This window comes from Girardinichthys multiradiatus, chromosome 19 (assembly GCF_021462225.1).
Source record: "Girardinichthys multiradiatus isolate DD_20200921_A chromosome 19, DD_fGirMul_XY1, whole genome shotgun sequence".
In the NCBI taxonomy this organism is placed as follows: Eukaryota; Metazoa; Chordata; class Actinopteri; order Cyprinodontiformes; family Goodeidae; genus Girardinichthys; species Girardinichthys multiradiatus.
The window spans coordinates 20,276,636-20,292,846 of NC_061811.1; the positions used below are offsets into that span (position 1 = coordinate 20,276,636).

General features: G+C 39.0%; 1 protein-coding gene across 1 annotated transcript in view; it reads right to left on the reverse strand.

The window, feature by feature from the left end:
- The window catches only part of babam2 (BRISC and BRCA1 A complex member 2), a 107,193-nt gene that overhangs the window by 68,427 nt on the left and 22,555 nt on the right, over positions 1-16,211 (reverse strand). Inside the window, exon 5 of the mRNA XM_047345094.1 lies at positions 2,598-2,792. Coding sequence (XP_047201050.1) covers positions 2,598-2,792 — 195 coding nt within the window. The remainder of the gene's footprint in view (positions 1-2,597; positions 2,793-16,211) is intronic.

The window sequence follows — 16,211 nt, forward strand, 5'->3', positions numbered from 1 at the left end:
TTTTAAAATTCCTGAACTATTTCTTTGAGATATATAAATAGACATAGAGAAACAAAAAACACTATTCAACATTAGTGAATAGAATTCAGAAATCACAGTCTAACTACTCAACAGTTTAACATTTTATTCTTGAAAAATTATATATATATCCTAACCATTAATTATGTGACTTTGTTTTCAAAACTTTTAAATGTTTAAGGTAACAATAAAAAGATTTTTCAGGGGAAAACTTTCTTTTTTTTTTTTACCATATATCTTATAGGCTAGGCAACGGTCTCCATCAGTTTAATGCAGCGATTCTCAAACTGTGAGGTGCACCCCCTGGAAAGAGTGTCATGTGAGGAGGGCACTTGAACCTTTCTGATATTAATGTACACTGCTCAAACAAAAATAAAGGGAACACTTAAACAACACAATATAACTCAGAGTAAATCAAACTTCTGTGAAATCAAACTGTCCACTTAGGAAGCAACACTGATTGACAATCAATTTCACAGATGTTGTACAAATGGAATAGACAACAGGGGGAAATCTTTAGCAATTAGCAAGACACACTCAATAAAGGAGTGGTTCTGCAGGTGGGGACCACAGACCACTTCTCAGTACTTATGCTTTCTGGCTGATGTTTTGGTCTCTTTTGAATGTTGGTTGTGCTTTCACACTCGTGGTAGCATGAGACGGACTCTACAACCCACACAAGTGGCTCAGGTAGTGCAGCTCATCCAGGATGGCACATCAATGCTAGCTGTGGCAAGAAGGTTTGCTGTGTCTGTCAGCGTAGTGTCCAGAGCCTGGAGGCGCTACCAGGAGGCAGGCCAGTACACCAGGAGACGTGGAGGAGGCCGTAGGAGGGCAACAACCCAGCAGCAGGACCGCTACCTCCACCTTTGTGCAAGGAGGAACAGGAGGAACACTGCCAGAGCCCTGCAAAATTACCTCCAGCAGGCCACAAATGTGCATGTGTCTGCACAAACGGTTAGAAACCGACTCCATGAGGATGGTATGAGGGCCCGACGTCCACAAATGGGGGTTGTGGTCACAGCCCAACACCGTGCAGGACGCTTGGCATTTGCCAGAGAACACCAGGATTGGCAAATTTGCCACTGGCGCCCTGTGCTCTTCACAGATGAAAGCAGGTTCACACTGAGCACATGTGAGAGACGTGACAGTATGGAGACACCGTGGAGAGCGATCTGCTGCCTGCAACATCCTTCAGCATGACTGGTTTGGCAGTGGGCCAGTAATGGTGTGGGGTGGCATTTCTTTGGAGGGCGGCATGGCTCGCCAGAGGTAGCCTGACTGCCATTAAGTACCAAGGTAAGATCCTCAGACCCCTTGTGAGACCATATGCTGGTGAGGTTGACCCTGGGTTCCTCCTAATGCAGGACAATACTAGATCTCATGTGGCGGGAGTGTGTCAGCAGTTCCTGCAAGATGAAGACATTAAAGCTAAACCAAGACTTGTTTCTACATTATACCATTAACAGATCAGCATTACTATGGTGACATGACAACACACGACATGGTGTAAGAGCCCCTGTCAGCAGATGCCGTGACAGGCCGAACCCCGTTATCAGGCACTCAGAAGTCTGTCCATGCCACTCCGTAAGGTCCGCTACCATTTAACAAGCAGCAGAGAAGGAGTTTAAGTTTCGATATTGTTGGAGAGAAAAGCGTTTTCCTGTTTCGAAAAGGCCTTAGGAAAAAAAATACTAATGATAAGACATGTTAGAGCATGAACACCACATTTTTTAAAGAGAAAAGTAGATGTCTACCTGAAGCAGGAAAACTACTTTATAAAACAGCCTCAGAAAAGAATGAAGAACTAAGTCATCAAACTTGAAAAGTGATATCTGGAGCTTACTAATGAAGGAAGTTTTTCTTTAAATATAGAGAAAAACATGCTTCTTTGCTATTAACATAATTGCAAAATACTGAGTTCTTATTCATTTGTTTTGTTGCACAAATTAACTTCTTTTTTTTAGTAACCCAAATTGCTTATTTATTTTTTAAATAAGAGGGTAATAAAGTAGTCTACTTTATTTTCATTGTTTCTTAATTGATTTCCTGTTCTAAACATACACAACAAAGGAAAAATTCAAATAAATCCTAGTAGACATTTTTGACAGAAAAAGAAAAACCTAACAGTAAAACAAATTCAGGAAATGTTGTAAAGATTAACTTTTTATTTTTTTCATTTTTCCAGTCTTCTTGAGGCAGAGGTGGCTGTAAATTGCTGGCCCTAAACATTTCCAACAAGGAACTCTTCCAGTCAGGTTTTTGTGGCTTCTTTTTCCATATTTTTTTATTTTTATCCATAAAGACACATGGGCCAGGCATGTACCATGCCTCAATTAAAAAACAAATGATTCTCAAGTGTCAGATAAATCTTTGAAGCAGGAAACAGGAAGTTTTTTTTTACGTGTTGTTTCCTGTTGATTTTTTTATAAGCTTCCTCTTTTATATTGTAACACTAGAATATTACAAAACAACAGCCATGGGACTTGTTTTTAGCCAACATTACGTGTGGGCAATCTTTTTACCTTTTTTCATAACCCTGCTTGTGTAATACCTCATGACTTCATAAAAGTTTTTACCCAGGTGTTTTTCCGTCCGGCGTAAATCTCCAAGTTCCGTCCGTAGCTCGGATCTTCCAGCAGGCTATCGTACTCAAACAGCAGTCTGGAGCTTTCGCGCAGGCGTTGGCACTGGTACTGATGGTACTGCTGGATGAGCTCTTTCACCAGCTGAAGCAAACACTCTGGGTTTCCAGCATCCCAGTCGACCAAGTGCTGGAGAAGATGGGATAAACAAAAAAAAAGTAATTAAAACGGTATTCTACTGAGCACTGTCTGGGCCTTTTGATGATCGATTAGGCCAAAGCAGGCAGGTAATTTTTTTAAACTGCTTATAGTGCTAATTACATTTACATGTATGCACCTGGAATTCATGAGAATCTATTTTTTGGACAATTTATTTCTAATATGTTAACTTTTGGAAAAGCAACGTCAAAGTGTTATAACTATAAAGAGCACAACATAGTGTTGTATGAGGATCCGGGAAAAATAAAGTAACTGAAAACAAATGTGTCCCAAAAGGAGGAAAAAAGCCTGATCATGACAAAGACTTACTCCTATTAAAAGAGCATAAAGGAAGCAGGTTGTGCTAAAGGATGTCCTGATTTAGGCTGATATGGAAAAGTACTGGAACATTGACCTGACCATTCGGCACATTTTATTTTACTCTAGCTGTAAACAGCAATGATATTTACAACAGTGGAGAATTTACTACGTGTCAAAAACCATGAATGACTACACTCTTGAAATGTCTTGAAACTCTCAGTTGCTTGCAATGTGCATGTCTCACATGCAAATCAAGCCCCATTTGAACCTTGAATGATTAACTTAATTTGATTTTAACCAGCAAAAAAACTCTAGTTTTAAGATAGATGGTAAAGTTTGGAGAAAGATGGATTTTGAAAATCAGAAATCTTTTATCACTTCTAAACATTTCTGCAGTCCTGCTGAAATTTAAGATACTTGTGATGTGAAAAGATGAGACGATGATAAATGATGTAAAAAAAAACTTCATCTTTAACAGAAAATATATCCTGTATAATTCATAAGGGGGAAAAACAAATAATTTATTACGGTTTCTACTTTACATCATAAAGAACTAGCATTTTAACAGGGGTGTGTACAGGGGTGATCCACTCTATGTGAACAGACAGATGACAAAAAGAGGAAACCAAGAGAAGTTTCCTGGGAAATGTGGCTTTCCAATTAGACCTAAAAATGAAAGTGATTTCTCCCCTCAACTCATTCTGAAAGTAAAGGACTGCTTTCAAACTAAACTGACAAGCCTTGGAGACCTGATGACATAACCGTCCTGCCAAAGTATTTTTGTAACTTGGCCACACTGAAGCATGAGAAAATGCAGATCAACCTAAACAAAAATTAGGATGTTTAAATATGTATCCGGTGAGTAGGAGGATTAACTATGACTGGAATTAACCGTTAATGCCAGTAACATTTAGATAACAAAACCAGGATGTCTCTGACTTGCAATAGCTTGTCTCCATAAACGTCTGTCTGGAGGCTCATATTAGCCCTAAGGAGAAAGCTCCCATTGTTTCAGGAGGCATTGGTGGTAATAGCAAGGGCAGGCCAAACAGTCGGTGATCTCATCATTCTGATCCACCAGTGGTTACCAGCAATGCCTGGATTCCTGAAACGAAGGGGGTGAGACGCAAACAAAGATGGGCATTGTCCAAAAGAAGCAGTCAGAGCCCCGGGCAGGAGAGAGCCGAGACCAAGGAAGTGCTGTGTCAGGATTGTGACAGAGAATATCAGCAAAACTCCTCTGAGGGGGACGAGAAAGAGAGGAGGGAGGGATCTGAGACGGGAGAAGGAGCAGAAACAACATTGAAGAGTTCAGGCAAGTAGGCCAAGGCCAGACGAAAAGTGGGCCAAGTCTCTGCATGTTCACTGTCTCTGACGAGTAAATTATGAAAACAAAGCTGAAATAAAGTGGAAAATAGTGTTTAAAGTTACAGCTGTAATGCAGAGAGCCGATATGTTCCCAACAGAACAAGTGCTGCTTAGATAAAGAAGAGGAGCATGATTTGTGGGTGTGAGGACAGCAGAGCAGTATAAACACTTCATGGGTAATTACAGCTTAAGTCTCCACATGGTTAGTGGTTAAACTGAGCTGCTTCAGTGGCCAATGGCAGAGAGGCGGAGCTTGTGCTGGGCAGCTACCACATCAAGTAGATCGTTTTCCAAGAATAAAGAAAGGACACTAAAAATATGTTTAAAGCAGGCTAAAACAGCAATTTATGGTGCCAACAGAGTAAAGATTAACATGATGAAAAGTCATCTCATAGCAACAGAAAACGACAGAAGATCATTAAATAATTAACTGACTTATGAATGTGTGATGTATGATGTTCCCCAAAAGATTTTCCTTCTGAAAGGGAAAAAACAAACTTCACCAATGACACACCTCCATGCAATTCAATGATTTACACAATAAGTGCAACACTATATTAAACCATCTATCCGTGGGTTTTATTTTCACATCTAAGCCCCCAATGTAACTTGTAAAACCTGTTTTAATTTCTTTTACCTGCTTGTGGTTTTACTTGCAGACTTGTTTTCTGTTATTCGTTTGACATTTGAAACTCGAAATGAATGGGAGTTTTCATGATGTACTGTTGGTACACATTGTTGGTGGGCCATGTAAAAACCTCAGGAGAAGGTAGAAATCACCAAATATAAGCCCTACTATTCAGTGGTCAGAACTGGGATTGAGTGAAAAGAGATGAAGGAATTGTCTTGTTTGCCCGATACATATTCAATCCAGATTAGGTGCTGTCAGCAAGTGGACAAAGGTTTTGTGTTTAAACGCGTTAATTACTTTATCCTCAATCTGCGAGCTGATGCACAGGGGACTCTGAAAGCAGACAGGCTGTATGACGTTCAATTGTTTTCACCAGGGACACGTACAGGAGGTATTAAACAGGATTCATCTGTTCAGAAAAATGCACTCTGAGGTATCATGAACCATGGATGTGCCTTACTAGCAAGGATGGATTTGTTACTGAAGTCCACTGCAGCTTTAAAACTCAGGTGAGTTTGGAGAACAGAGACATGCAGATAATAGATTCCCCTGTTGGTTCATTCCATGGAAAACTGAGTATTAAGCATTGCCACAAATCTACTGTAATCTGTAAAGATGTTGCTTTACCAAGCTAAAGCTTTAGCTAGGTAGCTACCAGTACTAAGTGCTGTGATTTGAGATACTGAAAAAGATTGAAAACTGGCTGATTTAAAGATGGGCTAAGCAGATATTTTATATCATATGTAACCAAATAACACACTTTGCAAGCCACCCACACACTCCACATGCTCAGATCAGCAGACTCCATATCAGTCCATATAGAAGAATAAAAGGCTTACTAAGTTTGTATTGATGCACAAGACAACTTTTTTACATTTCTCATCTTTTACTAAGTTTAAGGCCCTGCTTCAATATACTATAGCTGTGTGGATAAATAAATAGTGAATGTTCTTCGTTTTGATTAGCGTAATGAATAGAAAAAAAAATCAGTTTTTTATATATTTGACCTGTGGATCACCAATTAAAGTCGGTCGAAGGTAAACTGGCCAATTCACCTTGATCTTACATGCAAGAGTTGTGACTGAATCAAATCTTGGAACCAGAAAGATGTACACAGCTCCAGAAAGCAAATTTATATTTACTGCATAAATCCAAGCATTCAATGTGCTCATTCATTTAATAGCTGTCAAGAAACTTCTCCTTCAATGTGGCAATGTAGGGAAAGAAAATTACAAAAAGGACAGCAGAAAGGCCAACAAAAGGAGACCCTACAGTAGTATCTCTCATGCTGTTCTGAATGTTCAGATTTTCTGTTAACAAGGTAGAGCCTGAATGCTGAAGTGAAACATTGGTCAAACAAAGAGGTAAAGAAAATAAGGAGCAGTGAGGAACAGGAGCAGCACTAATGTTTTGCAGTGTGAGCGTGGATTTTGCAGACATGTGAGTCTGTACAGACTCTTCGTTGAATTGATTTTACACGCTCTGCTGAAGGCTGGATATGCCAAAACAAATCTATGTGTTATTTTATTTTTTTCTCCCAACATGAATAAAATAAGCCCTGCAGAAAATGTACAGATTGGATACGTGAATATACACAAAAAGACGCCATAGTCACAATCTGAGCAGTTGGAAAGCTGAGATTTAACGTTTGATGAAAGGGAGTGAAAAGAAAAATCCATCTACATGGCCTTCGGATCCGTCAGTTTGGAAGAAACAGCTTTCTTAGGGCTTTAACCACAGGGGGTAAGTATCAGAGGCCCCAACAATAGTCCTCAGTTCAATCTGGACCTTGTAATCCAATTATTTGTCACAACGCACTAGCTAAACCTGTGTCAGATGTTTTAAGCACTACCTTGGCTGATGATGAAACATGTCACTTGAAAAAAATAAACCAATGATCTCTTCTATTTCTTTGAAAAAAGTGCACACCTTTAAGGACAATTTCTAATCGTATTACCAGAAGATATTAGGGTTTGATTCATTACCAATGTTAAAAACTGCATATTAAAAATATAGTGGATTAGCATTAGCGGGATTTTACATCTTGGGTATTCATAGACCAGTGAGTCGAAGTTGACGACAAACAACACATCCAGACATAAAACATTACAAAACACCATTCCTTTTGAAAAGGAAAATGCTAGCTCTCACTGCCTATTAATTTATTCAGTTAAATATCATTTCTCCAGATTAGACATACTTTGATGTTTTGGGTTTTGAGCTAATGAACTAAAATACTTTAAAAGAAAAATGACAAATTAACCATTTACTTTTGTTAAAGCACTGAAAGTTTCTTTTATTCTAGGTTCACTTTGGGATTTCAAACCATAATTTTGTGCTAGTTTTTTAAAGAAGATAGATAACTTGGATGGTTGGCTCCTTGGTGAAAATGATTTGTAAAAACTGGAAAGGAACATTAAAAGTTAGCTGGGACTTCTGGAAAAACTTGTGGTGTACCCACAAACTCTCATAAAACAGTAAAACTAAATATGTACACCTTCTCAATTATATGGCTTAACTTATAAGAACATAAATAATATTTCTTGAAAAGGTAAATATAAAACAAAGTAAACTGTAATTGTTGATTTCAAGGAAACCAAGTCAAAATGCAGAGTCCTCCGTGATACAACAGTGTGTAGAACCGATTTAGAAGGAAAAACTCTCACTTTCCTGTGGAGGAATTCTGGTCCACCTTCATATAAAGGGTTGCTTCAGTTCTTTAAGGTTTGCAGATATTTGCTTGTGCACAGCTTTCTTAAGGTCCAGCAAATTTTAATGCAGACAAGACAGTAGTTGTCGTCTTTGAACCGGAGTCTTTGAAAAAGAAACTACTTAGTCAATCACTTGACCTGGACAGCATTAAATAGACCTCCGGTAATAAAGTAAAAAACCTTGGTGTTACGTTTGACCAGGACATGTCTTTTAAATCCCATATTAAACAGGTTTCTAGCATTTCCTTCTTTCATCTCCAGAACATTGCCAAAATTAGATATATCCTATCCAGGAGTGACGCTGAAAAACTAGTCCATGCATTTGTTACTTCAAGGCTGGACTATTGTAATTCGTTACTATCAGGATGTCCACAAAATGCAGTTAAAAGCCTTCAGCTGATTCAAAATGCTGCAGCAAGAGTTCTGATGAAAATTAAAAAGAGAGATCATATTTCTCCTGTTTTAGCATCCCTTCATTGGCTCCCTGTTAAATCCAGAATAGAATTTAAAATTCTCCTCCTCACATTTAAAGCCCTTAATGATCTAGCTCCATCATACATCAGAGATCTGATTGTTCCATATGTTCCTAACAGAGCACTTCGTTCTCAGACTAAAAGGTTTACTGGTGGTTCCTAGAGTCTCTAGAAGTAGAATGGGAGGCAGATCCTTTAGTTATCAGAGTTCTCTCCTGTGGAACCAGCTCCCAGTTTTAGCCCGTGAGGCAGACACCCTGTCTACTTTTAAGGTTAGGCTTAAAACTTCTTTTTTTTTTTAAATAAAGCTTATAGTTAGAGTACCTTAGGTTATCCTGAGCTATCTCTGTAGCTTTGCTACTATAGGCTTAGGCTGCTGGAGGACATAATGCTACATTCTCACACTACTCTCCAATTTTGCATTATTTGCTGTTATTTCAGCTTTTAACTTTATGTTCTCTCTCTTTTCTCATCCTAGAAGCTACACCTGGCCTGACTCGGTGTCTACCTGTGACACCGCCCTGGAGGGGGGCATTGTCCAAGCTTCTGCTGGCAACACTTTATTGCTCACCCTCTACCGATGATCCAGTTGGCCCTGTCTTTCAGTGTTTAACCCTTTCTCTCTCCTAGACATAGCTACTGACTGAGCTTTTACTGCAACTAACTCTATGTGCTCTCTTTCAGACTCTAATCTTGAAAACTGGCTCAGAGTTTATCTGTTCTTTCTTTCTAGGTGAAACGACTAAAGGAGCTACATCCATTTACATTTACTTTTCCTTCCCATAAAAAGTACTCTTGGATCAGTTCTTCTGTGTTCTTTTTGTGTCTCTGCTCTGTTCTCTCAAATCCCCAGTTGGTCGTGGCAGATGGCTGCTCACACTGATCTTGGTTCTGCTGGAGGTTTCTTCCTGTTAAAAGGGAGTTTTTCCTCTCCACTGTCGCTACATGCATTCTCAGCATGAGGGATTGCTGCAAAGTCAACGCCAGTGACTGTCCACTGTCGCTACATACTCATCCAGGAGGAGTGAATGCTACAAGTCTCTGACTCGATGCAATCTGCTGGGTTTCCTTAGATAGAAAAACGTTTTATCCAATTTAAATAAATAACTGAATTTGACTGCACTGTTCAGTGGTTAGGATTAATTGGAATGTACACTCACACGCCACTTTATCAGGTACACTTGTCCAACTGCTAATTAACGCAAATTTCTAATCAGCCAATCACATGGCAGCAACTCAATGCATTTAGGCATGTAGACATGGTCAAGACGATCTGCTGCAGTTCAAATCGAGCATTAGAATGGGGAAGAAATGTGATTTAAGTGACTTTGAACGTGGCACGGTTGTTGGTGCCAGACGGGCTGGTCAGAGTATTTCAGAAACTGCTGATTTACTGGGATTTTCACGCACTGCCATCTCTAGGGTTTACAGAGAATGGTCCAAAAAAGAGAAAATATGCAGTGAGTGGCGGTTCTGTGGGCGCAAATGCCTTATTGATGCCAGAGGTCAGAGGAGTATGGGCAGACTAGTTTGAGCTAATAGAAAGGCAACAGTAACTCAAATAACCTCTCGTTACAATCAAGGCATGCAGAAGAGCATCTCTAAATGCACAACACGTCAAACCTTGAGGCAGATGGGCTAAGGCAGCAGAAGACCAAACTGGGTGCCACTCCTGTCAGCTAACAGGAAACTGAGGCTACAATTCGCACAGGCTCACCAAAATTGGACAATAGAAGATTGAAAAAACGTAACCTGGTCTTGATTTCTGCTGCGACATTTGGATGGTAGGGTCAGAATTTGTCATCAACAACATGAAAGCATGGATCCATCCTGCCTTGTATCAACGGTTTAGGCTTTTGGTGGTGGTGTAATGGTGTGGGGAATATTTTCTTGGCACACTTTGGGCCTCTTAGTACCAACTGAGCATCGTGTCAACGCCACAGCCTACCTGAGTATTGTTGCAGACCATGTTCATCCCTTTATGACCACAGTGTACCCATCTTCTGATGGTTACCTTCAGCAGGAAAACGCACCATGTAATAAAGCACGAATCATCTCAGACTGGTTTCTGGAACATGACAATGAGTTCTCTGTACTCAAATGGCCTCCACAGTCACCAGATCTCAATCCAGTAGAGCACCTTTGGGATGTGGTGGAATGAGAGATTCGCATCATGAAAGTGCAGCTGACAAATCTGCAGCATCTGTGTGATGCTATCATGTCAATATGGACCAAACTCTCTGAGGAATGTTTCCAGTACCTTGAATCTATACCACGAAGGATTAAGGCAGTTCTGAAGGCAAATGGGGGTCCAACCCGGTACTAGCAAGGTGTACCTAATAAAGTGGCCGGTGAGTGTATGTACCTGACTTTGTGAAGTGCCTTGAGACGACATGTGTTGTGAATTGGCGCTATATAAATAAACTGAATTGAATTGAAATTGAATTGAATTGAACAGCCAAGTATCTCTACTTTGGGCAAGTTGGTAAGTTGGATATTGTTCTAGAAGTCTTACAGCTCAATTTGTTACAACTTTGCAAACCATACCATAATTTTCTAAGCAGCTTTCCCCAAGAACCCTTTTTAAATAAGCCATATTGAATGATTTAAAAATTCTAATCTTGAGGTTAATTAGTTTGGACATCCCGGTCTTGGAAAATCAGCCTTAAATGTTTCCACAAGTCAAATGTTTTTTTTCTGTAGAATCTTGGACTTCAATACTACCAAACAACCAATTCCTAGATTGATTGACAACAACTGTTTTCTCTAAGGTCACTGCTGAGGAATGTTAGCCACAAGATTGCTTTAGTTTATTGACATTTGTAAAGATTCATTTCTACATTCCACATCTCCACTTTGGTCTCATCTGTCTGAAGGACATTGTTCCACAGGTTTTCTGAATCATTTAGATGCAACTTCTCAGTTGTGCTGCTTTCCTTTCTAGAGAGAAGAGATGTTCTTCTGGCAACCCATCAGGCCTTTTCTAGCTTTCCTGTAACAAACTAACATTAACAATTCTAAGACAGGCCTTAGGATATAGGATGAAGCTGTTTCTGGTAATTTCTCTGAGCATTGGGGTAAATGTACTACAACATCCATTAGCAGGTGTCTCAAATATGTTCCACTTCTAAATGATCTTTCTCACCACAGAATGATGGATTTAAAATTGTTTAGATTTACATTTTGTTAAGTAAATATTAACATTTATAACATTTATTCTTACTTAAAGGTAAGGTACTTCTTTTTTCCAAATCAGTGCTGCCTTTTCAGCAAGCACATATAGGAAACATATCCTGAATTGAATAATTCAACAAGATCAGCTTTTTTCTTTGAGAAAAAAAATGTACTCCTAATTTGGGCATCTTCACACTGAATAGACCTAAGTTGACAGAATTATGTCTTCCTCTGCCATCCGTCTGTATCATCTTTGTTCCAATATCCATCTCAGGCCAATGAGAGAGAGACTGGCATCTGAAATTGCCAGATAATTATATAGGCCAAAAGAAGATATTTGTTTTTAATGTCTTAAGTGTGATTTTTATAGATGCTGGCAACCTGATCCAATAAACCGCTGTAGACTTGAAAGTGCAAGGCATTAAAAACTCCCAAGTATTAAATTAATCTCTGTTAGTCTCTAATTCAAGTGTGGGCTCACACCCTGTTTTGCCCCCAGAGAGTGCCAAGTGTAAGATCATTCTAAATTGCTCTTGTCATGTGTTTAAGACACTTGGCATTCTCAGCGCAGCATTTTTCACCGGGATCAGAGCGGCTTGTGACCAACGCGGCAGAACTTGCCGACAGAAATAGCACTTTTCTGACTACTATTGCTCAGGTTCTGACACCTCTTCAGCCTGAGATCAATCCACTGAGGGGTTGACAGGAGGGACCCATCTTTTTCCTGGCACTTGTGTCCCTTATTTTTCCCTGTCCGTCAGCTGGTGTTTCAGAATTATAAGACCCCCTTTCCATCAGCTTTCTCCCGTGGCTAACAATACCCTGCCCATTAAGAGCATTCCCAGACCTGTCAGGGAGCCCTTCCAATAATAAACTCCAATAAAAGCTGGAACATATTATTCCCTGAAACAGGAAGGAAGCAGGAGCAACAGTTGGTACACTATGCCTACCATGACAATAATCTAACTTTATGGGCCATCTGAGGCCCTTTGTTAGAACGGTAACAGGGGACAAGCCGCAGTTGCAGATAGGAAGCACTCACCAATGTTTGGCATTTAGAATCGCCAGGGGTAACGTGAAGCCGGGACAGTTTCCTTTTTCAATATGGAAGAGCGATTAAAATGCTTTAGTCTTCTTGTTCATTGTGGGAGTTGTCTCAATGTGCAAAAAAAAAAAGTCTCCCACAAGTCCTTCACTAAGGTTTAACAATTAGGGACATGTACACACGTAGCCGGATCTTTATAAAAACAAATATCTCCCAACACACGGGATCATTCTCAGAAAAGTTTTCATTCAAATGAATCCACACAAATATGCCATTGAGCGTTGTTTTAAACATGCCAAACATAGGGGGCAGTGTACTGCAAAGCTTAAACCTATGTCAGCCAATCAGAATCCTTCAAAACAACCACGACTTCCTGTTAGGAATGAAACTTGCCAAGAGGTTCGTTTGTGTGGACAGATAGAGAAGTTGAACTATTTTTAAATACTTATTAGGTGATAGCACTTCTATTTCCTCCACTGCATGACAAAGTCAACAACAATGGTTGGACATGTGACATCAGCGCTGCACTATTTGTCGCAGACTATTACGTGTGTGACCCTAAAACTCTGTTTTCCAATTAACACACGCAAAAACAAATACAGGGTGTTTCTTGCATCTCCACTTTGGTTGAAGGTTTCAGAAATAATAATTTTTATGTATGTAAAATTGAGTTTTCGTGTGGATGAAAAGCCAAAGCGCATTAAAATGTATCTATTTTCCCAGAAATCCGGTTAAGTGTGGACTAGGCCTAGGTCTTAAACAGTTGTAGGTTTTCTTAGTTTTAAGTCAGTAGTACAAGTTAATGACCAAGCAACAAAACTGACACCATGAAATAGCGTTTATAGGAGTGTTGTAATGAATCGATGTCATCATCTAGAAACTTTATTGTCATGCTGTCACTTTACTGAACCAGGTAATGTTTTTTTTTTATAATCGCGATGCACTATGGTAAGCTGTTTGGACAGTATTGTCTGTACTATTTGCTAGACACCTGAACAAAAACAAGCAGAGCTCTGCTTTATGGCAAGCCAACACAAGCACCATGAAGCTGGGCGCCCAATCTGGACGCGTATGCTTCACTGGGTTGATAGATGCTGGCACCACCGCTGGGTGGTGTATAACTTTATAGAAAAGATCAATGGATTTTGGCAGTGGGTAGTTTCATTTCCAGTATATGTGACATTTGAAAATTGTGAAAAAAAAACCCTAAATAAGTAAAATATGAAAAGAAAAGGATTGCAAGGCACTACGCCTGGATAGGTGCTGGACGCCCCCAGATGATGGTTGTTACACTTCAAGGGAATCATATTTTTTGCCATAAGTCACAGATCACAGATGTGGGTTTTTTTTCTCAACTTTTAGCGAGCTAAGTCTGGGGGTCGTTTTCACAACCTTTCACTGTAATTGTTACTATTTGTACAATAATGTTTATGTAAGTCTCAACCAGACCTAATGAATGATGGATGTAAATACCTTTTCAGTTAGGAATATGTTGTTTAAAGAGCTTTTTCACCAATTAAACCTCTATGGACAACATTTGTTCAGCTTTAGTCAAAACTCTAAAATACCCAGACCAGTTAAAATTAATCTACACTTAAGCTATACTGTTAAAAACAGTTTTTAAAATGTGAAATCTTTATTCTGTTTGTAAAAACATAAATAGTATCTGTTCAGCATGAAATTAACAAGTCAAGCCTAAATCTGTCATTTATGCATCTAATGCTTGACTTGATTTGCGGTTAACCAAAAACAGAAGTTTGACATCTGCAGAATCTACAGGTCATCTTTCATTATCAACAGGTAATAATGTACTAACTGTCTCTCTAACTGCCATAATACTAATGCTTTATGGATCTCAAGTCTGCATCCTGCATTACTTCTATGTTGCATCCCATCACTCTCAAATCATGAAACAAAGGAAAAAAAGTAAAAATAATATAAAAACAATGCAAAGAAATTTCTACAAGCTTATCAGGTCTGTCTTCCTATTGCTAAATGAAAAAAGGGAAAATGTCCATAAAAAATCCAAATCATTTTGCCTGCAACTGACACAAATAACTTGTGTAAAAACACTAATCACTTTAATCTTTAATTTTCAATCTCCAGACTGCTTCTCATCTTTGCAGCAGAGAACTGCAGTATAGATAAGTGGGAACACATTTGCAGTCATGTAGAGAGGCCATCAAGGTTAATCTGGAGTATCAGCGGCAAGCTTATGTAGACTGAGAAGCATGCTAAATTCTGGGAAACTCCCAAAACGTTAACTGGCTGCATGCATCGCTGGGCAAGTCTAGACCAGAGCAATGATGTGCTGCACACAAAGAAAAGGGACAGAGGAACAGATAAATGGTAGGATTGGGTGAGTAGAAACTAAAAAATAAGGGTGCAGTTAGAAATAACAGCTCTTCACTCCTTCCTCATGGTGGAAGGGCAAAAAATTGTATTTTGAGGTGGGAAAAGACGTTTGATTTTATTTAACATTTAGGCTCACTAATAAAAAATAAGTGAGAACTAAATGATTAAAGTTGACAGGTAAAAATCTTAACAATATAGTTACGCCTTTAGACATTTTGCCCCACAGTCAGTCCAATGTTCCTGATTTTTCTATGACCAAGCAGGATCCTATAAATGCTTTGTACACATTTTCCATATTAAAATGCAACACTTTTCCAGACACAAAATGGCCATTTGGTTTTTCAGTTAATTATCAAACATGTTTACACTTAGTTTATACATAGTAAGCCCTTGTTCTGTGGTTAACCCTTTCTTTGTATTCTCCAAAAGCCATGCATATCCATGCTGTAAAACATTTAAACCAGAATAACATAATGAAGAAGTTACATGTTGCACATGCAGCACAGTACATTTACCTCTTCACTTTCCTTAAGTGACAAATATTGTTCAGTTGTATTGAATTTCGTATGAGCACAATTCTGTTTACAAAATTTCCATCTTAGATTTCATCAAATGGAACACAGCACACAGTGTAGAAACACCAAAGAAAGGCCATAAAACATATAGTTTTTCACACTTAACTGGGCAGCAAAAACCAATGCTTCAACACACTTTTAATGACAATATTCTAGACATTTGCAGAGTGAAATTTTCACTTTTCAGTCCTTTCCTAGAACTTTCTAAAGTATAAATACAAAAGTATTTATTTTGCACAGTGGCTAGGTTTTAAATATGAAAGGTGCACAAACTGGTTAGTAGGTTGGTACATTTCATTGGTTGGGTTAGTGGGTGGGTTTGCTGGTGAGTGAATGAGTGTCTTATTGGGTTGGTTGGTTGGTTGCCAGTTAGCTTGGCGGGTTGGTGAGTGAGCTGGTTGGTTGATCTGTTGGCAGGTTGGTCTAGTTGGTCCAGGGCTTGGCTGTTCTGCGTTAGGCTGGTTGGTGGATTTGTTGATTGGTCAGTTGATAGGTTGGTTGTTGTACTGCTATCATCTTAAAATGATAGAACTACAACTGGAGCTGAACCTTTCCCCTTTGTTGTGTTTTGTTGTGAAAAAAACAATGGTTTTTTTTATTTCCACTGTATGAGGTAAAAATGTCCAAATTCCAGGTCGGAAAACTTAACAGGAAAATTGAGTTTTTCTTAACCAACTCTGAATTCAGAGTCTAGAATACATTAAAAACAGTAATAGTCACAGTTCATGCTAAGAGAAATCTTGTCAGTTCTTCTGAT